This window comes from Octopus bimaculoides, chromosome 15 (assembly GCF_046866305.1).
Source record: "Octopus bimaculoides isolate indiv1 chromosome 15, ASM4686630v1, whole genome shotgun sequence".
In the NCBI taxonomy this organism is placed as follows: Eukaryota; Metazoa; Mollusca; class Cephalopoda; order Octopoda; family Octopodidae; genus Octopus; species Octopus bimaculoides.
Window position 1 is genome coordinate 37,605,003 of NC_142942.1, and position 23,670 is coordinate 37,628,672.

The 23,670-nt window shown below is 36.7% G+C and overlaps 1 protein-coding gene across 6 annotated transcripts in view; it reads right to left on the reverse strand.

The window, feature by feature from the left end:
- Window positions 1–23,670, reverse strand: part of LOC106874829 (coiled-coil domain-containing protein 28A) — a 58,319-nt gene that overhangs the window by 10,559 nt on the left and 24,090 nt on the right. For 5 of the 6 annotated variants that reach the window (XM_014922713.3, XM_014922714.3, XM_052973279.2 and 2 more), the window contains one exon: window positions 2,210–2,381. In XM_014922713.3, the coding sequence (XP_014778199.1) occupies window positions 2,210–2,381 (172 nt within the window). Of the gene's footprint in view, window positions 1–2,209; window positions 2,382–9,717; window positions 9,760–23,670 lie in introns of those variants that run through there. The other variant, XM_052973278.2, reaches the window with a different exon arrangement.

Below are 23,670 nucleotides of genomic sequence, written 5' to 3' on the forward strand. Positions count from 1 at the left end.
GTAGTTGTATACACTATGCTTCAAATCTAGTATTTTGACAAGCCATGAACATTTACTTCTTTCCCTATGCAACACATAATCCACTCTAAGGGAGGTAATACGTTCAACATGGATAAACATACTATGCTCACAGGAGGAATTGAGCTGTAAACTAACAAAATACATACCAGTCTTAGTATAATGGTAGTTTTTACAATGATAAGTTGTATCTGTTCTCAGTACCTATTTAGAAAAAGGAGGTCTAGGCCATTTAGGAGTTTAATGCATTGGCCTTAAACACAAGTGTTGGCAACATGATACAAACAGTTGACTTATTGGTAGATTGTCTACTACTGTAGCAACTTCTCTATCCACATTATGCATTTAATGGGCTTATGCCATCATTATTTTTATGCCCATGCTTGCATAGAATAGAGGTAACATACTGAAGTAGTTTTTGATGGCTTAGATGCCCTACTTGTCAGCAACTCTAATCTATCTTTCAAATATGGTATATTTCATTTCACTGGTTTTCACACATCAAAACATTCAGGTTATAAGACATATTGAGATGTAAACATGACACCCTTGTCACCAAAACAAGGGTCGTGCAAAGGCATAGAAATAAATATTTACACACAGACACACATACATGTGCACACACACACATGTATGTAACACATATACACAAACTCATGTACACACAGACACATACATACACATGTACGTACACACAAATCTACATACACATATGCACATATATATATATATATATATATATATATATATATATATACACACACAAACACACATAACACATGTGCATACACACACAATGAGCTTCTGTACAGTTTCAGTCAACCAATTTCACTCATATGGTTGGTCAGCTTACCCAAGGTGCACTGAAAAAGGATGGAACCTGGAACCATGTGGCTACAAAGTGAACTTTGATACTACACAACCATGTTTAAGTCTTTTAAAGAAAGTATATAGAAAATTAGATGAAAATTCTGGAGTGTGCTTGCCAGGCAAGTGATACAATCTGAGACCATGTGTTGAAACTAAAACAATTACAGTGTGGAAGACACAAGTTTGCTATTCAAAAACACACAAAAACTGTTATCTTCACATATACATTTATTATTTAGTATCATTGGAACTGCATCAGCGACATAGTTGCAGTTGGTGGGACGAAAAATTTGACATCTTCATCATTGCCAATTTAACACCCACTTTTCATGCCTACATTGGATTGGACAGAGTTTATTGAGGCAACTTTTCTACAATCAGATGCCCTTCCTGTTGCCAACCCTCACCTGTTTCCAAGCAAGATAATATTTCATGTTCAGACATGTTTACGCAGAATATTGGAAATGAATGACATTCATTTACAACATTATATAATGTCAAGACAAGAACAAACATATGCACACTCACTCACTCATACACACACACACAATATGTTTCTTTCAGTTTTCATGTACTAAATCCACCTACAAGGTTTTGGTTGACCTGGGTCTATAGTACAAGACACTTGCCCACCAAATAATAAGTGTTTAAGTGAAGTTAACAGTCTTTTTGCATTTTTGAAAGCTAATATGTATCTTGGAAGCTGAAATTGGGTTGGATAAAAAGAGTTGTATTTATTCTTTTCCTCTGTCACCAAATCTAACACTCCTACCTAGGCCTTGAGTGTCTAAGCAAAACCTACTCTGTTGCAAGTTTTGGAATCATGGTCTGAGAGTAACTCAATATCTTGTTGCTTCTAAGCTGGGGAGCTGCGTTAGATTGGAACCTGGTGCAGCTCCCTGGCTTACCAGTCTTCAGTCAATCTGTCCAACCCATTCCAGCATGGAAAGCGGACGTTAAATGAAGATGGTGATGTTGCTTCTTAAGACAGCAACACACGAATATATTTCATTTCACTGGATTTCATACCTTAACGCATTTGGGTTACAAGACATTTGCTTACATGAGATGTAAGCATGACATCCCAAACAAGTGTCATGCAAAGACATATGATGATAAATATTTACACATACACATGTACATATACACATGCACACAAACTCATGTACACACATATACACACACATTCTGCAGCTAAGAGCCCCTATGAAAACCATGACTTCTACCATTCTCCCACTTATATCTTCTGTTAGCTTTATTTGATCTCTAAATTCAGAAGAACAATCAAAGAGAAAAATCAGATGGCATAAAAGCTCCATACCTTTTGTTGTTTGTCGTTTCCCTTCAATTGGTTCCATATCTGTGAGCATGTCTTTCTTCCATTTGACCTGACTGCTGGCTGTGGCGCCGCAGTTGTTGTTTGCTTGAGGGGTTATATCTTCTATCTCTTCAGAGGTGGTCACCTGACCATCTGATTCCATCTTTGGGATCTCCTTGAAAATGAAAAAAAAAAAAAATAATGTTTTATGTAAGTGCAGTGACAATTGTCATTTAAGTGTCAATTTCTTAAATTTGTATCAAAAAGGACAAAAAGAAAATGAATAAGTAAACAAGGAAACCAGGCACAGACATGGCTCTGAGGTAAGAAGTTTGCTTTCCAACCACATAGTTCCGGGTTCAGTCCCACTGCATGGCACTTGGGTAAGTGTCTTCTAGCCTTGAATCAACTAAATAGATAGAAACTGAAAGAAGCCTGTCATACATGTGTGTGTGTGTGTTTGTTTGGTGTATTTATGTTCCCGTAACTTAGTGGTTCAGCAAAAGTCACCAATAAATAAGTACCAGGCTTCACATTTTCTTTCTTGGGAGGATGTTGCATGTAGAATAACTAAAACAAATTCATAGCATTTAACACTAATATTTATTGCCAAACAAAATATAGTTGGTGTTGGCTATTTATAATGAAAAATATTAATAATTGCTGACTGGGAAGAGAGAAAAACTGCACCATATCCATAAAATCTACTTACAATGTTCAGAATCGGCCTGTCTGTGCTAAAGTCCAAAGCTGTCAGCTCGAGTGCCAGAGGTCATCTGCCTAGCAAGAGGTGAGGCATGTGAATCAGTTGGCCACTCTCAACATTCTGCCTGGTGAATTAGGCACCAATGGGTTTATATAGGGTGACAAAAAGGTAAATTCTAGAACATCTGAGCAAGCCATATAACACTACAGCTTCATGCTGATGAGTTGGTCTATAGATCAATCATGTGAAACAGTGGTGGCTCAGTCACGGTGCCAAACCAAATACTTAGTGGTTAGAGTCTGAATTCCTGCTACATATCCCCAAGGCTTTGTTTGGCATGGAGCTATAGTAGAAGATACTTGCCTATAGTGACATGTATGGGATTGAACCTGGAGAGCAAACTTCATACCACACACATACTCCCCACTATATATATATATATATATATATATATATATATATATATATATATATATATATATATATATATATATATATGAATGTATTATATTGATATTTAGGGTATACATCTGCTTATTTCCATTATTACAATCAATATGTATCCATTATTACTTTTGTAATCAAAGCACACATTAAAATTGAGGATTATGGAATTATTTACAGAATTGTTGAATAAGCAAATCAGGAAAATGGAAATTGTTTGACATTATTTATTCTCCATTACACATCTTTCATTGTTTAATAGAAATCACAAAGATTTGCATGTTAGATAGAGATGTAAAGAATTTCATGTTAGGGAGAGAAATTTTTTTATATAAATTTAATTAAAAATTTGCTATGTCTGATGATATTTCTAATAGGAAATTCCTTACATGTCTATATAACATGTAAATCATTTAATACTTATTAGAAAATGGAACATGTGTAATGGAGAAAGAAAATGATACAAAAAAATTTCCTTTTCCTTGTTTTGCTTATGTATGTGTGTGTGTGTGTGTGTGTGTGTGTAGTTTATTTCAATATTTCTTGCCAATAGAGAAAGAATTGGTTTCTAACCTTGATTCAAGGTTCCTTCAATAGAATTTCAACATCAATAACAGGATATTTTTGTTTGTTTGATTGTGTGTGTGTGTGTGTGTGTGTGTGTTTTATGTATGTATTCTCATGCATAGAGTTACATATCTAGACATGCTCATATATATTTAAATGATAAACTTCTGGAAAGTTTTAAAGATTTTTACAGTTCCAGCGATGGATTGGATCTGTAGCCTTCGAATTAGCTTTCTCCTTTCTGGTTTTGAGAAGCCTAATTTCTCAAGACTAGTATTTATGCAGTGTGTTACATATCCCAGGGCTCCAATAATTACAGGTATAAACCTGAACTTGTAATCTAGTTAGAATAACTGTAGATTTCTCAATAATTCAGCATAGGTGTTCTCATTTTCACTGATCTTCAGCTTTATGTTAACATCTGCTGAGCCGCTAATTTCCACAACTGTGCATAGTTTCTCTTCTCAATCCCAAATCATTATATCAAGTCTGTTGTGCTTGCATTTTATTGAGGTCTTCACTGATACATTCCACCAGTATTCCTTTTCATTATGAATGGCTATGGATTTTACCATATTGTGGGTTTTCATTTCTTTGTCCTCAAGATTATCCTTCTGAAAGATTTCATTACAGAGTGTCCTAGCTACAATGCCATATTTCATCAGTAGGTAATATCGAGATGACATTTTCGGACAACTGCTTATGATGTGGGATATGATGCGATATTCAAAGGCATTTTGGATCAATGTTAAGCCTCTACCACCTTGTTTATGTTTTAGGTAGAGGTGGTCTACATCAATGTTTATGTAGAAATTATGTGTGCTTGTTAGTATTTTTTGGGTTTTCACATCAATGGCTCAGATCTCATCAAGCAGCCTAAATGTTGGTATGAGTACTGTCACTGCAAACACATTGTGGGTCACTGTTTTATTGAATGCAGAGAGTTCTGAGGTCCAAATTTTCTTTATTCGGCTGTAATATTCTTTAGTGACACGTGTTTTGTTACAGGTACCACTGAAAGATATATTTTCATCTACCCCTAGATACCTGTAACATACCTTGTCAGATACAGGGTAAATGGTCAAATCATTGACAGAGATGCTTCTAGTCTGGTTTATAGTTCTCCCCCTTTTCACAACCATATAACATTTGTCCTGACCAAACTCTAACCCTACATCCTTTGAGAATGTTGTAACTAGGTCAAGGCTCTTTTTTCATCTCATGCATATTCTTTGCATAAAGTTTTAAGTCATCCACAAAGAAACAGTGTGTAATTTTGGTATTTCTGTTTCCTTGTGAACCAGTGAGATACCCTTCAGACTTCTTTAACATGAATGACAAGGGGTTTACAGAAAGTATAAACAACATCACAGAGAGGCTGTCTCCTTGGAATATGCCTTTGCGATATTGTATTCTATCAGTGATAATACAGTCACTCTTTGTATTTAATTTCAAGATGGTGGCCCATGATGAAGTCAGATCAGCTTTGGCTATTTTGACTGGAACTTTAACAAGTTGAGGGCTTCTTGCATCCATGAGTGGGGAACAGATCCAAAGGCTTTCTTGTAATCTAGCCATATATGTATGCATGCATACATACATACTGCCTACATGCAGGCAGGTACACAAGTATGTATGTACGTATATACATACACAATTTGAGAAGGGGAGGTGGCTTTATGCCAATCTGAACTATCTTCTGATGCTTATATAAATTTAGAGAATTTCATGAATTTTTAAAAGTAATTTTGAGCTTCAATTACTAGCTATAGAGTGGTATAATCTAAATGATAGCTGAAACAAGCAGTGAAATGTCTGCAGTAGGAGTTTAATGTACTAATGATTTAGTATTATAACTATTTAGTAGTGGAATCTCTAGATAAACAAAGGGAAAAAAACCCAAAGCAATAATAAAATATTCCAATTAATGATTACATAATCTATGAATATTATATATATATATGCATATATAGATATACATATGTACATATACATGTATATACATTAAGATATATATATGTACATATAAACATAGTACACATACATGTGTATGTGTATATATATATATATATATATATATATATATATATATCCCACTTCTGACAGAAAGCTTTTTAAAAGGCGGTGCTCCAGCATGGCCACAGTCAAAAGACTGAAACAAGTAAAAGAGTATATATCTTCATTCACACACACAAATGCATACACACACACATTTTAAGGTCTACTGAATAAAATCAATATAATGTAATATAATAGTCTTCTTCTCATCCTAATGTGGCCGCTCTCACTTCCAGTAACAAATTGATTAATGTTTTGCTGTGTAGAAAGACTTCAAACCATTCATATAGACTTCAAAAGTATTTTCCCATTCATCCACAAAGAAAAGATGTTTTCTTTTTCTATTAAAGTGTATGTGTGTGTATGTATGTATGTATGTATGTATTTGTACAAACACAAAACACATAGATAGAGTTTAATTAACCCTGCCTGATCATCATAATCTGGTTGCACTGCTTGTGTAGATTCCCGTAACATTCTGTCACCATCCAATTCTATTATCCATCATATTCGGCAAGTTAGAAAGATTACAGTTTAGGTCATCGCAAATCTGCTTCATATAGGTCTTGGTTTGTCGTCCTCTGTTAGGTCTTCCTTGTGTAGGCTTCCATGTAAGAACTTCACTAACAATTTCATCTTTAGCTCTCCAGCAATGCTTTGCAAATCTGACTCTATGGTCTTTGAAGAAGTTTGAAACTGGACAAAGGTTCCCATACACTCACTCATTGGTCAGAGGATCTGTGATTTTTGTGGCAGGATATCTATTACTCCTTTGTGGATATCCATTACCCCACTTTCTGTTTTAAAATGATCTAAATTTAAAATTTCCATCAAAATTTTATGTTAACTTATTTTCTGAACACCAACTTAATAATGACAAAGTTATTTTAGTAAATTCTTCATTTTCAAAATTAACTGAAACAAAAGCTATGTATTTCAACAGAAATGTAATAACAAAAGTTCAAACTCGTATTCCACTTGTTACTTGAGTTTCAAGCTGCTGTGATCTCCAGGTGAGAGCAGCAGCAGACAACTTGGTCTAATTTCTTGCTGCTACACACACACACACACACACAGAATCACACATATTGTGGTGCTGGTATGGCTGTGGTTCCAGGTTCACTCCTAAAGCATGGCACTTTGGGCAAGTGTCTCCTATTATAGATCTGGGCTGACCAAAGCCTGGATTTATAGCCCATGTTCCCTGTTAGCATATGATTTGGAAAGTATTGACAAGGATCCAATAAGTCAAAGGACTGTATTGTGCACCTGTGTCTGCTTTGGCATAGCTACTTATGGCCTTCCTAATGCCAACCACTTTACAGTGCATACTATTGAGATAACATGTAGCACACATGTCAACAAACCCAGGGAGGGAGGGAGGGTGCTCCAGGTCACCATCATGCAAGCAGTGTTCTTCATTTCCAATCTTTGGTGAAAACATGTCTGGCTGAGGGGAAATATTACCTTATTTGGAAACAGGTGAGGGTTGGTGACAGGAAGGGCATCCAGCCACAAAAAAATCTGCCTCAACAAATTGTCAGATCCATGTGAGCATGGAAAAATGTCATTAAAATGCTGATGACACACACACCTGTGCTACACATGCACAAATATATTATCATCAATTTTATATTTGTTAGGGTGAGGAATGGGGGGACACTTTTCTCCCCATTCCTTACCCTCTTTTACTATCCTATATATCTCTCTCCACCCCTACACATTCAATAATACTATAAAAAGAGACAGATCCTCAGAAGTGAAATTATATCTGAAGAACCTACAAGAATAGGTGCAAGCGCTAATATTTATAAAACATGTGACATAAAAAATCTGTAAATGTACAACCATCCAGATATCTGAGTACCTTATTATTTTTTCTAATATATAATTCCTGTACATCACCTCCAAACCTTCCAATATATATATATATATATATATATATATATATATATATATATATATATATATATATATATATATATGTAATATATTTAGATTCAGGTGAAAATGGTACTTAAGTTGAGGCACCAGGAATAAGTAACAAGGATATCCAAAGTTAATGCAGTACGATTGTTTCATGCGACTCCACTTAATTAAGGCAATGTGAACATTACATCAAATATAAAATGCAGAGCAATCCTCAGCTGCACAAAGATATGGGTTTGAAAGTTGAAAGTGGACTAAACCTTTCATATCCCGCCAAACAAATAACACCTTATGCGGGTGAAAATGCTTCTTTAGCCTGGTGTGTTGATGTTTCTCTTTTCTCTACCCACTTCCTCCAGTACTTGACATTTTTATAGAGAACCCATTTCTCATCACCAGTCACTATTCGGTCCAAAAAGAAAAAAGGTTCATTCATGAGTCGTGACAGAAACGAAGAGCACACATTCACTCTCTGCACGAGATGAGACTCGTAAATTTTGTGAGGAACCCACTGAACCAATTTGCTGACTTTTCTGGTGGCATGCAGGTGTTGATGAATGGTTGAAGGACTAAATCTAAGCTTCTCTGCAAGTTCCTTAAAAGTTTCCATAGGATTTTGTTCCTCCAGTGTTTGCAGGATGTTCTCGTTGAGCTCTACAGATCTTTGAGGATGAGGCTTGTCTTCTAGGCTGTAGTTTCCAGCTTGGAATTTCTGGAATCACTGTTGATGGCATTAATATTCCTCACATTTTCCGTTGCATTGTTGCTTTTATTGAACTCATAAAGCAAAATATGCCAAATATACTCCTTTGTCACTTCCATTATAGCTTTGAAAAAATATCTGTTAAAATCGAACTGCACTATTCAAAACTTGCACTAAGAATAAGTACAAGGTAAAATTACTACCTGCTTTTATAGCAGGTTGATGCAGGTAGTTTATAAATGAGAATAGTTTGCTTTGGGTGCCAAAACTGCTATATCACATGATTTCAACATATTGTGTCTCTTCAGTAACAGACCCCCACTTGCTGCATATCAGCTAAATCTCACTGCCAATGATATATAGAATTACAGTGACTTTTCAAGCACTGATGTCACAAATAGCCAGTAGGCTTATTAAAAAAATTTTTTATTAGCAACAGAAGCAGTATTTATACCAAATGGCAAACCTTATATCCAATTTAAAGTGGATATTTTGTTAGAATACCGAATACTGTGGTATTTGACTTGAGAGTTCTTCTCATGCATGATGCATAGAAGCACACATATTTATATTGTTGACAAGAGTTGTCTGCTATAAGCATCAGAACTGCCAGATCATGGATTTCGATGTACTGAGTCTCTTCAGTGACAGTTACCCACTCACTGCATACTAACCAAATCTCACATGTGGCGAGCAGGCAGCTGTCACTGAAGAGGCACAGTACATCAAAATCATGTGATCTGGTAGCTCCAGCATCCACAGCAGACAACTGTCATCTGCCAACAATATAAATATATTTATTTATATTTATGAAAGGTTTCTTTAAGTTTCTATCAACTAAAACCCACTCACAAAGCTTTGGTTTGTAAAATACCTATATTTAAATATTGATATTTGTTAATACCACTACAAAATAATAATGCATGTGAAACACTTCCTAATAGACACACATGCATACATATGATTTAGTAACCACACCTTCTCCATTACCTTACAGGAAATGTTTAAATGTACGAATTTGACATACAACAATGAAAAAGCTCCAAGAATAAGTGATACTCATCATGAATGGTATTTGCTTGGTAAAACTGGAACAAATCTAACCTGAGCCCTCAAGGAAATAAATTCCATTAATCTGACAAGAAAAAAAAATGATATGCAATATGCCTCCATTTAATGCCAGCTACAAAACATCATCCTTGAGATCTTAGTTAGGTTAACATCTACTTAAAAGATACTTATAGCAATTTAATAATATCTCCCATCAGCAAAGTTTTCATGACTACTGATAAAATATCAGTAAAATGACATCTTAATTTGTTGAGTCTTGTAAAACTGTATTTAACCCAAGATATTAATCTAAAATACTTGTAAGGGATAATCCTGTTAGACTTATGTTATCATCCTTCAGGAAACGCAATGGATCAATGGACAAGACAAAAATAGCTAACGATTTTACTTTTATTGACTATCCATAATAATGTTGTTTGTTTGTTTATCGTCAGTTTCATGAGCTAAACTGGTAGTGGAAAACTACACAACCTGATAATGAGAAATTTTCCTTTTGTTTCTACTTAATTGGAAAAACCATAGTGATTTTTATTTTCTATAGATAAACTAGAACACTATTATTGAAAGTCCATATCAAATATTAAAGAGTGAGAAAGAGAGAATGATTAATACTTTCTTTGTATAGAGTGTGGTGTTCTTATGATAGCTGTGAAGTAAAGGTCCTACGTTACAACCACATAGCTTTCAGGTTCAATCCATACCACAGGCCAAGGAACTGAATGTTGTCCAATTTTGATTGATGAGGTTACATCCTACTCTGGAGTTGAACTGGTCTAATTTTTATATTTAATTTCCATATGGAATTGAAGAATCAAAATGAAAATTCTTCAACAGACAATGAGGGAAAAGACAAGGAAATTTGTAACCTTCAAGATGGACGGCTTGGTTTACAAAAACTAGAAGGCAGAAATTTATATTTATAAACTATAACAGAAACTAAGTTGCACAGTCAAAATATCTATATAGATAAAGAACAAAAAATATTCAATATTTTCCAGTTGACCATTTTACCTGAATTGGTAACCGATAATATGAGGTACCATCAATCAATAACATAAGAGGCAAACCAAACTAGTTATGACCAAGCAGACCTATGATCAAAAGAATTCACCATATTGTCTTTTATTTCATAGCACATAATACACTCCAGATTACATTATCCAGTGCCTTTTTTAAAATGGTAGAACATGATTTCAAAGAAATTACTTGCTATTTCTAGTAGGTCAAGCAGCCGCATAGAAGCACTTTAACCCTTTAGTGTTCAGATTATGCTGTTAAATGTAATGCTTATTCATATTGCTTTGAATTAATCATTCATGCATTATCTCATAGCTTTGAGATTTTGATGATATGATTGTTTATTTTTCAAATGACATTGTAGTGTAAGTGTGAGAGGCCAGATCTGGCCATTTTGAACATAAAATAAGTAGAATATATAGGCTGGATATGACCAGTTTAAATGCTAAAGGGTTAATGATTCATCTCAGTATTTTACTTCAACAATATACTTAGAATATAATGTATTGTGTTTTAGCATTTCTAGAAGTCCACAACCTGACAGGACCCCACCAAAAACTAACTGTATAAATTCCTGCCTTCACTGTAAGGACTGTGCTAAAGTGATGCTGATTCCTTGGCAGAACTTTCTGTAACAGCAGATGTGAAATTAGCAAACTAAAACTGGAATAATTACATTAACGTTGATATAAATTCTCAGGCAAGTGTAATCTTAGTGTAATTCATAGTTAAAAGCAGCATAGTTTAAGTAATCAAAGAGCTTTGCTTACACAGGTGTAAATCATAATTAAATTAGAAACTACAAGTAGAGAGGTGTGTGTGCGTGTGCCATTCCAGAAAGCAAATGTTTGGATGATAATTAAAAACTAACATGGGATTACATATTAAAATTAATCCTAAACTAGAGTGGAAACAAGTGAAAATTCAACCAAATATTTTCTATAACAATTAATCTGAAAGCTTTACTATTTTAATAAGTAGCTTAGAGTGTTGCATTGATCTTGAAATGGATCTAAAGTAATGCATACTTAGCTCAAAATGGCATTGCATATATAAACCTTGCTTTTCTTTATATTTATATTTCATTCATTTAATTATTAAAATAGTGATAAGCATATTTAAATCTCTGACTCAGTTTTATCCACTAACACCACTAATACTTTTGCACCAGCATCAGAAAAGGGTTTAAAACACGGGTTCTCGACCATTTTTTTTTTTTATCTATGAACCCCTTTGATAACTATTTTATTCTGGTGGACCAGAATAAAAGCTAGTTTTATAGATACTACTTTCAAAATTCCTATTTTCTTTTTTGCACATCAACTTGTATAGGTTGAACTATGTATAATGTCAGAGAGTGGAGGCGCAATGGCCCAGTGGTTAGGGCAGCGGACTTGTGGTCATAGGGTCACGGTTTCGATTCCCAGACTGGGCATTGTGAGTGTTTAATGAGCGAAAACACCTAAAGCTCCACGAAGCTCCGGCAGGGGATGGTGGTGAACCCTGCTGTACTCTTTCACCATAACTTTCTCTCACTCTTACTTCCTGTTTCTGTTGTGCCTGTAATTCAAAGGGTCAGCCTTGTCACACTGTGTCACGCTGAATGTCCCCGAGAACTACATTAAGAGTACACGTGTCTGTGGAGTGCTCAGCCACTTGCACGTTACTTTCACAAGCAGGCTGTTCCGTTGATCGGATCAACTGGAACCCTCGATGTCGTAAGCGACGGAGTGCCAACAACAACAATATTAGAGAGAAGAAACCCAACTGTCTCTTGCAATACATACCAATACATACATCTAAAGCAAAATTTTTTCAGGGACCTTTAAAATACTATTGTGGATCCTCAATTTACTATTTTGTAGCATAGACTCCTAAAAATCTTATATGGACCCTCAGGGGCCATGTGGACCCCAGTTGAGAACCATTTGTCTCAAGTAATCTTAATCTTCCATCTTTTATTTGTTTCAGTCAATATACTGCAGCCATGCTGAGGCACCACTTTGAAGAATTTTAGTTGAACTTATCAACTAAGGTACTTGTTATTTTTTTATTGTAAATCCTGGTACTTATTCTATTGGTTCTTTTGTTGAACTGCTAAGCTATGCGGATATAAACACATTAACACAGGTTGTCAAGTGGTGGTGGGGGACAAACACATACGCAAAGACACATACACAAACATACATACATATATATATGTATATATATTGGGTTGTCCGGAAAGTTCGTGCTGATTTATAGTAGCTTATCTTTCGACTTATTTGCCATGAAACCACCTCAATTCTGGTAAGAGGGTATTTTCAAGTTGAAGGAAAGATGGAGACGCATTGTGCAACAAAATGGTTCATATTTGGGTGATTAAAAATGTAATGGCAAGTATTTATTGACCTTTTTCTTTCCTTTAAAAATCAACATGAACTTTCCAGACAACCCAATACATATATATATATATATATATATATACAATGGGTTTCTTTCAGTTTCTGTCAACCAAATCCACTCTCAAGGCTTTGGTTGGCCTGAGCTATAGATGAGGAAACTTGCCCAAGGTGCCATGCAGTGGGACTGAACCTGGAACCATGTGGTTGGGAAGTAAACTTCTTACCACACAATCATGCATAGACATAGCTCAAAATGCATTGCATATATCTCAATAAATCCTGTTTTGCTTTTTTCTTTATATCTCATTAATTTATTTATTAAATGATGAAAAGCATGTTTAAACCTTTGACGCAGCCTTAATTCATCATCGCTGACACCACTAATTCCTTCAGATTAGCATCAATCTCACAAATCCTGTTTAACTCCCATCATCTCAACTTGGGGTCAATAAGGTTCATCTAATAACAAATAGTCAACTAATTAATTCTTTATGACACTAATACTAGGAATAAAGAAACCTTTATATTTGTTCTTTTTTTTTTGTTTCTTTTTTTTATACATTAATATAATTCATGTTGGCAAGCTTTAAGTGCACTCATCAATTAAAATGAAAATAAGAATGCTTTTATAATAATAAGGTGGTGAACTAGCAGAATCATTAGCACGCTGGGCAAAATGTTTAGCGGCATTTCATCTGTCTTTGCGATCTGAGTTCAAATTCCTGCAGGGTCAATAATTAAGTACCAGTGTTCAAATTCCTGCTGAGGTTGACTTTGCCCTTCATCCTTTCGGGGCCGATAATCAAGTACCAGTGAAACACTGAGGTTGACGTAATTGACTAGTCCTCTCCTCCAAAATTTCAGGCCTTGTGCCTTTAGTAGGAAGGATTATTATTATTATTATTTAAGGCAGTGAGCTTGCAGAATCATTAGCAGGCCAGGCGAAATACTTAGCAGCATTTCGTTTGTCTTTACATTCTGAGTTCAAATTCCATGAAGGTTGACTTTGCCTCTCATCTTTTCTGGGTTGATAAAATAAGTACCAGTTGAGCGTTGTTGGTCGATGTAATTGACTTGCTCCCCTCCCCTAAACTTGCAGACCTTGTGCCAAAATTTGAAACCATTATTATTATTAATATTATTGCTATGGATCAGTGCTGATTGAGCAGACCTACAATCAAAGACATTCCAGCCATGACCATCCTATCTTTTTCATATCCATGACTATATCATCCAATGTATCTGCCTTCACTAAGTTGACAGGGGGCAATTTAACAGAAACTGAGCTGGCTCAAATGATGATAAATTTACAAACAGCAGGTTCCACAATGGTAAAATGGGAATAATGTAAACTGGCTAGATAAAGAATTCTAACTTTAACATTACTGGTGTTTGCAACATGAGTAAACAAATTGTTCTTAACCCTTTAGAGATGGAACCTCATTTAGAGTTTCAGTGCCAAGAAGACAGAACCTTTTTCACAAGCCCTACAGAGAGCATGCACTTATTTTTCAAAAAAGAATTATAAAAAATAAAGTAATTATTTTACATATATAAAACTATGTATATTCTTGTAGGAAATTTAATGAACTAATACAATCTTCTTTGTCATTTGACTTTTCGGCCAATAGATCAGCCCTGTTGTCTCCTAAAAGTTAAATAAAAGTATGATGGGAGGTTTAACCCTTTAGCATTTAGATTTCTTTGTCAAATGTAACCCTTATTTATTCACATTATTTTGAATTAATCACATGTTATCTTGTAGCTTCAAGATTTCAATGGTGTCTTTGTATATTTTTAGAGTGGCATTGTAGGGTAGGTGTGAGAGGTTGAATCTGGTCAGTTCAAACATAAAACAGATAGAATATTTGGCTGCATATAGCCGGATTAAATTCTAAAGGGTTCAAGGGTTGGTAGGGTTGCTGGTTTAGTTGCCAGCACCCCAAACAAAGGAAAGTCTTGTACTTCCAGCTACCTAAATGGCCTGGAAATCTGGATAAGCCCTTGTCTCATGAGTCTGTTCAAGGCACAGAATAAGAAAATATCTAATGTGCATGCACGCACATGCACACACACACACACACACACACACAGTGGAAGCATGTGGCTTAGTGGTTAGGGTGTTGGATTTATGCTTATAAGATTGTGGTTTCAATCCCTGGACCAGGCGATGTGTTGCATTCTTGAGCAAAACATTTCATTTCAGGATGCTTCAGTCCACTCAACTGGTAAAAATGAATAATCCTGTGATGGACTGGCGTCCCATCCAGGTGGAGAATATATACATTATGGAAACCAGGAAATGGGCCCTTATGAGTCGGTATGACTCAAGAACGAAACTTTACTTACTTACATACACTTCCATACATACATACATATGATACATACATAAAACACAGGGCTGATAGGAATTTTTAGACTTGCACAGATATTGCAACCTTTCTATTGCTTGGTTGATTTTAAAATGCACCCAGTACACTCTGTGAAGTGGTTGCTATTTACAAAGGGCATCTAGGCATAAAAACCAAAGCAAAAATAGTACAAGACATGGTTTTTCCAACCTGTCTAGAAGGAAGTTAACTCTGAGTAAGAACTGACTTAAGATCATGACACACAGTCCAACCCATGCAATCGTGGAAAGAGGAAAGTGGACAAAAAATGAAAATAATATGTGAGCGCATGTATGTGTGTGTATATATATATATACACACGTATATATATATGTGTGTGTGTGTATATGCATGTATGATGTATATATAAGTGCAGGCATGACTGTATGGTAACAAGCTTCCTTCCCAACCACATGATTCCAGGTTCAGTCCCACTGTGTGGCACATTTGGCAAGTGTCTTCTACTATAGCCTCAGGCCAACCAAAGCCTTGTGGGTGGATTTGATAGACAGAAATTGAAAGAAGCCTGTTGTATATATGTGCTTGTACCTTTATTTGTCCCCTACCACTGCTAGACAACTGGTGTTGGTGTGTTTATGTCCTCATAACTTAGCAGTTCAGCTAAAGAGACCAATAGAAAAAGCACTAGGTTTGAAAAATAAGTACTGGGGTTGATTCATTTCAGTAAAAATTCTTCAAGGCAGTGCCCCAGCATGGCCGCAGTCTAATGACTGGAGCAAGTAAAAGAGAAAGTATCTTTTTGCAGAACTGCAAAGTAATGGTGACGTCTAAGCAAGTTTTTTGTTTCTTATTAACTCACTGACTGCCTTTACTGTCTTTCTCCCCCCACCCCCACCTTCCTGCCTCTGGCTTCCTTTCCATTGTTAAAACTCCAGCATGTGAACATTTGATCATTTGTGTGCTAGCTATAGATATGACATACAAAATATCAACAAAGTCAAAGCAGAGTTATTGACCACTTCTATGTCTCTCCTAAATATTTAATGTAACAATTTTGCTTGGCAACCTCAACAGTTCATCCATTTTGTCAGCGACTTAATGGCTGCTGCCACTATTTTCACCCAATTTCTTCCACCCCACCACTACCACTACTGCCAACAACAACATAATGCTAGACTTACATAAGAACTTTCATCCCCCCCCTCTCTTTTTTAATTCTTTCCTTTTCTTTTCAACTCTTCTTTCTTTAAATTACTACTTGGCCTTAAGTGTTTGAGGTTCTTGGTTAATGGTGGTTTAGGCGAGTGGTAATATCTTGTTTGTGTTACAGATATGCCTGCAGATAAACATCTCTAGAAACCTCTCCCTCAGAGTGAAAGGTGTGAGCTGTGAATGCAGGGGACATGTGAATGCTTGAGAGAAATGAACTTAGCATTTTCCACTGGATGTGCAATATTAATATGCATGAACAACAAAGTGCAAATGTATTGATGGAGAATAATCAGATGTAAGAGGCATCAGTTGTAGTGCGCAAGAGAGAAGACTGAGCAGGTATGGTCATGTGATGCATATGGATGAGGAGAGTTGCATAAAGAAGTGTTGATTGCTGAATGTGGTTAAAAACTGTGGAAGACGAAACTATTGGATGAAGTGGTGAAGAATGACCTCAAGATGAATAGTGATTTATTGTGCTCAAGAAAACCCATCCAACTAAGCAAAAATGAGGCCCTAAAAGTATGTTGCCTATGTCTGTACCCCTTGCACCTGATCTGACCCAATGAAATCTGCCCTTCCTCCCACCACCCACAACCCATGTCTATGCATTCTTGATGAACCCACCCACCACACTCAACTCATTCTCTTATCACTCATCACCCCCACAAATCATCTTTGGAACACCTACCTCTTTATCACCCTTCTTACTGCAGAAGTATCCTCACCCACTCAGTCCCTATAATTATGAGACCACTTCCTTCTACAAGCATTCTTGGCATCCCTTAGCTCCTAATTCTGCTGGATGCCCTTTTCATCTCCTCTTTCCTTCTACAGCCTTTCATTTAGTCAGCAGCAGCCTTCCCCCTCCACCCCAGTTACCTCTGTCTATCTCCCACCATTTACACCCCCATGTATTTCTGACTTCAACCCTAGCACTCTGTATCCCTCACACACCACCTCTACTCATTTCACACAATCTTGACGTCACCTACTACCTCACTTGGCATGAAGCCACCACTCTCAATACTACTCCACCACCTCAAATGATGGTGGGAGTCTTGTCTTGTGAGTTACTTGGTGACATTACTGGTGTCAGTACCATGTAAAAAGACCCAGCACACACTGTAAAGTGGCTGGCATTAATAAAGGCATACAAAGCCTGGCACAGTCTTCTGGCTTGCCAGCTCCTGCTAAAACCATCCAACCCAGGCTAGCATGGAAAATGTACATTAAATGACGATAATGAACACCTGTTGTCAAGCAGTAAAAAGCAAATATGATCAAGGACATGCATTATTAATAATATATGTATGTATATATATATATATATATATATATATATATATATATATAAAAGAAAAGAAAATGGAGATTAGGAAGTTAATAATGGTTTATTATTAACAGCAAATTAGTCATCTTCATTTATAGCCATTTTAAGATGACCAATTTGCTGTTAATAGTAAACAGTTATTAACTTACTAATCTCCATTTTCTTTTCTTCTTTTAAATGAATATAAACTATATAGGTTTTGTGGCTGTGTGGTAAGAAGTTTGCTTCCCAACCACATCGTTCCGGGTTCAGTTTCATTGCGTGGCCCCTTGGGCAAGTGTCTTCTATAGCCTCGGGCTGACCAAAGCCTATCATATATACATATATATATATATCTATGTAAATGTTTGTGTGTCTGTGTTTGCCCCCCACCCCACCCCACCCCCACCCCATTGCCTGACAACCGATATTGGTGTTCGGCAAAAGAGATCAATAGAATAAGTACCAGGCTTACAAAGAATAAGTCCTGGGGTCAATTCATTCGACTAAAGGTGGTGCTCTAGCATGGCCACAATCAAATGACTGAAACAAGCAAAAGAGTATATGTTTTTATATATACCTATTATTTTGAGAAAATCCATTCTTCAAAAATACTAGTTATTGAACCTGTATTTTCTTGGATGAAACCATCCCTTCATGAGGTTCACACATCCTCTATTTAAATTTAATATATATATATATATATATATATATATATATATATATATATATATATATATGTATATATATATATATATATATATATATATATATATATATATGTATATATGTGTGTTTGTGTGTGTGTATTATGTATATCTGATATATTATGGCAGTTTGCTGTGCTTGAGAAGACATGTCAAGGTAAGTAAAATGGTGGTTGTCCTTGCATACCAACACGTCCCCTACATTCCTCTAGCTGAGCATTCCTAATCTTGCAGGCTCATAGGTGCTAGTGCCACATAAAAAGCACTTATGCCTGTGTCACATAAACACATCCAGTACACTCTGTAAAGTGGTTGGTGTTAGGAAGGACATCGAACTGTAGTAACCATGTCAAAACAGACATGGAACCGAGATAGCTCTTCAGCTGGCCAGTTCTTGTGAAACTGTCCAACCCATGCCAGTATGGAATATGGACGTTAAATGATGATGATGTATACATATGGCCACAGAACAGGCTTCTACACAGTTTCCATCTACCAAATTCCATTACAAGCTATAGGTTAGTCATGTATTATAGTAATAGATACTTGCCCTAGGTGTAGTGCAGTGGGACTGAACTCAGAACTAGTTCATTGTGAAGCAAACTTCTTAACTACACAGCCAGCCTGCAGCTGTTGTTGCTCTGGTTATATAAAACCATTTTAACTAATTATACAGTAGTAATATTGATTTCTAATAGTGGCACAAGGCCAAATTGAATTGACCTATTACAAGCTTAGTAATTAATTTGCTTACCTCAGGCTGTAGAGAATTCAAAGTTAAATACCTAAAGGTATTTCAGTCTAATGCTTACCATTTTAGTCACTAACTAACCAGACAAGTATTTTTGGCAATGTGTAGGTGGGTGGTGGGGTGTATAATTTATATATATCTACAGATATTCAGATACATGAATACACATACATGCGCTGCATTCCGCATGTTCACACAGACCTGTGCATATGCATACATGCTCAGCTATATCTAAACACATGTGCTCATAACTCACTGTCAAAACTCACATTCAGGACTTATTCTTTGTAAGCCAAGTACTTATTTTATAGGTCTCTTTTCTCAAACTGCTAAGTTATGGAGACGTAAACACACCAACATTGGTTGTCAAGTGGTGTGTGTGGGGGGCAACTACAAACACAGTCACAGAAATATATACATATATATGACGATTATATATATATGGCAGGCTTCTTTCAGTTTCCGTCTGCCAAATCCACTCACAAGGCTTTGGTTGGCCCAAGGCTATGGCAGAAGACACTTGCCCAAGGTGCCACACAGTGGAACTGAACCTGGAACTATGTAGTTGCAAACCAAGTTTCTTACCACACAGCTACACCTATGCATTCCGCATGTTCACACAGACCTGTGCACATGCATACATGCTCAGCTATATCTAAACACATGTACTCATAACTCACTGTCAAAACTCACATTCTTTACATCTTACTCTGATGAACCCACTCTTATTTCTTTACTGCCCACAAGAGGCTAAACACAGAGGGGACAAACAAGGACAGACAAAGGAATTAAGTCGATTACATCGACCCCAGTGCATAACTGGTACTTAATTTATCGACCCCGAAAGGATGAAAGCAAAGTTGACGTCGGCGGAATTTGAACTCAGAACGTAACGGCAGACGAAATACCGCTAAGCATTTCGCCCGGTGTGGTAACGTTTCTGCTAGCTCGCCGCCTTACAAACTTTCAACTGTCTTTGAGACTTACATGTCATTCAGCTTCAAGTGCTTCTAATTTCCCTCTTCCTCATCGTCATCCTCTTCTTCCTCATTATCATTTTAACATCCTCTTTGCCATACTTGCATGGGTCAGACAGAATTTCTTTCAGGAGCAAGGTTGATTTTCTACTTCTGGATGTCCTTCCCATAGCCAACCCTCACCTGTATGACACTGACACTCCACACATACACACACACTATACACAAGGGGTCTCTTTCAGTTTCTGACTCTCAAATCCACTTGGGTTGGCCTGGAGGCATAGTAGATGATACTTGCCCAAGGTGCCATGCAGTGAGAGAGAACCTAGAACCATGTGTTTGGAATGCAAACTTCTTGACCTGTACCTTATTTGACATTTTTATCCTAATAGCAGCTGGTAATTGTACAGCAGCACTGGTAATTGCAGGTGACACCTTACTACACAAACAGACTAATTGTAAATTAATGAGGAAGTCTTTATGGAGTCACTTGACCTGCTGAAAATAGCAACTAAATCTCTCTTAAATCACATGCTAGCTATTTTAACAAAGAGAAGTAATATATAGAGTAAGATAGTCTGAAATAACTATGTTAGCAAAGGTAAGATGGTTATGGTTAAGATGTCTTTGGTCACAGGTCTGCTTGTTAGGGAGTGGCCAGGTGCAAAACAACAACTATAATCATACTAGTTAAAGTCAGGATATCTTTGATCATAGGCGTACTTGATTAGGACTGGCCTGGGGTTAAACAACAATTATAACCATACTAGTTAAAGTTAGGGTGTTTTGATCATAGGCGTACTTGATTAGGACTGGCCTGGGGTTAAACAACAATTATAACCATACTAGTTAAAGTTAGGGTGTTTTGATCATAGGCGTACTTGATTAGGACTGGCCTGGGGCTATAACCATACAAGTTTAAGTGAGTATTTAACAAGGTGGTAACAACTCAAATTGATGTTTTCAGTATCTCAGCAACTTCGCCTGGTTTCATATACTGTAAATGTATTTATAGCAAGCTTCTCTGTTTGTTCCAGTCTCTATATCAGTGGATACTTCCATGCTTTTTTTTTTTTATGAGAGCAAGAGCATCTGTGTCTTTTCAGCTATACTTTAGCTGTCCACTCATACAGGCAACATCAAAGACGTAAGAATAAGCCCACACAATTCGTATTTATTAATAATTACAGACATTACTACTGGAGGGCATACACCAGTCTTTTAACTGACGTTTACACACAACAGAGTGATAATACATTGGATTGAAGACTGATTGCTCTGGGTGTTCAAATGCTTGTATAGAAATGAATAGCTTAAATAACATACATGCCTTTGGAGTAAATACTTTTTGTCACTCCTAGTTCTTGTGCAGAAAATCTGTGTGTGTGTGTGTGAGAGAGAGAGGGAGAGAGAGAGAAAGAGAAAGGGGAGAGAGAAAAAGAGGAAGAGATAGACAGTCAGAACAAGTGAGAGACAAAGAAATATAGACTGAGACAGATACACATGTATGCATATGTGTGTATGTATGCATATGCATACACACATATGTATGTATACATATATACACGTGTGTGTATGGATGCAACTGTATGTAGCCAGTTAAGGAGGAGTGAGAAACAGAAAGTTCATTACAGAGAGTAAAGGTCATTAATAAATAACTCCAGTCTGATTTGACTGCATAGCTGAGACTGTATGTGCAAATGGATGTACCAGGAAAATGTAAACAAATGTCTAGACAATGTCTCTGTGGGCAGAAAAGACGACTCAATCCAATTTGTCAGCACAAGCTATACATTATATAACAGTAAGGCGGCGAGCTGGCAGAAACGTTAGCACGCCGGGCGAGATGCTTAGCGATATTTTGTCTGCCGTTACATTCTGAGTTCAAATTCCGCCGAGGTCGACTTTGCCTTTCCTCCTTTCAGGGTCAATAAATTCAGTACCAGTTATGCACTGGGGTCGATGTAACCGACTTAATCCTTTTGTCTGTCCTTGTTTGTCCCCTCTATGTTTAGCCCCTTGTGGGCAATAAAGAAATAAGAAACGTTAGCACGCCGGGCAAAATGCTTAGCGGTTCTGAGTTCTGAGTTCAAATTCCACCGAGGTCGATTTTGCCTTTCATCCTTTCGGGGTCGATAAATTAAGTACCAGTTACGCACTGGGGTCGATGTAATCGACTTAATCCCTTTGTCTGTCCTTGTTTGTCCCCTCTATGTTTAACCCCTTGTGGGCAATAAAGAAATAACGAACTACACATTATACAACAGATTTACTCTTATAATAAAGTTATAATATCAAATACATGCTGCTAAGAGTATTAATACATCGAACTAAATTAGCTGCCAGAAACATACTTTCTATGCAAATTAGGTTATTTAGTTTTAAGAAGTCCTTAATCATAATGATGAGATATTTAATACTGCCATGGATAAATAACAGATAACTATGCGGTTTTTAATGACTATTCTAAATATGACTAATACCTCCTGTTGGGTCAATCTCTTTGTGTTTTGTCTATAGATAGACTATGTAACTATTTAAATTTTCTTAGTATATTTAATGTCGCATGCAGTGGGAACAAAAAATTTATAGTACTATAATAGATGGTAGGGTATGATTTGAGACTGCTGTTTCTTGAAGGTCAAGTGACTATACAGAGGAGCTTGAAGGCTCTTGAGGATGATGATGATAACATCGTCATTTTAATGCCCACTTTTAGAGTTTATTGAGACAGATTTTCTATACCTGGATACCCTTCCTGTCACCAAGCCCTCACCTGTTTCCAAGCAAGGTAATATTTCCCCATGGCCAGACGTTTCCGCGTAGATTATTGGGGAATTTCAACCATGTTTCGTGGTCTGCTACCACAACAGCTCCTTTATAGGATCCAGTTAGCTCAAGACATCATCAGGAGGAACCACGTCCGGTTTCGGCCCCTACTCCCCCGCCCTTTCGGCGGTGTCTTCAGCTCTGGTGTTGGGTGCATGTCTTCTTTCTTCTATTCCCTGGCCTCTTTGATGCAGCATCAACGAGTGTCAGCGTCCGACTGACCGTCTTGTCAAATTCCCCTTTTTATACCTGCTGCTAGGCTCCAGCAGGCTGCCCCAGCAAGTTGTCACGTGACACTGTCTAAATTTCCCACTGCTAGGCACCAGCAAGTAGCCCCAGCAAGTTGTCATTTCTTGTATGACAGTGACATCCACAACTATCCTACAATGTCAAGACAAAGAGACACAAAAATACACACACTCGACTCACTTCACACACATATTCTT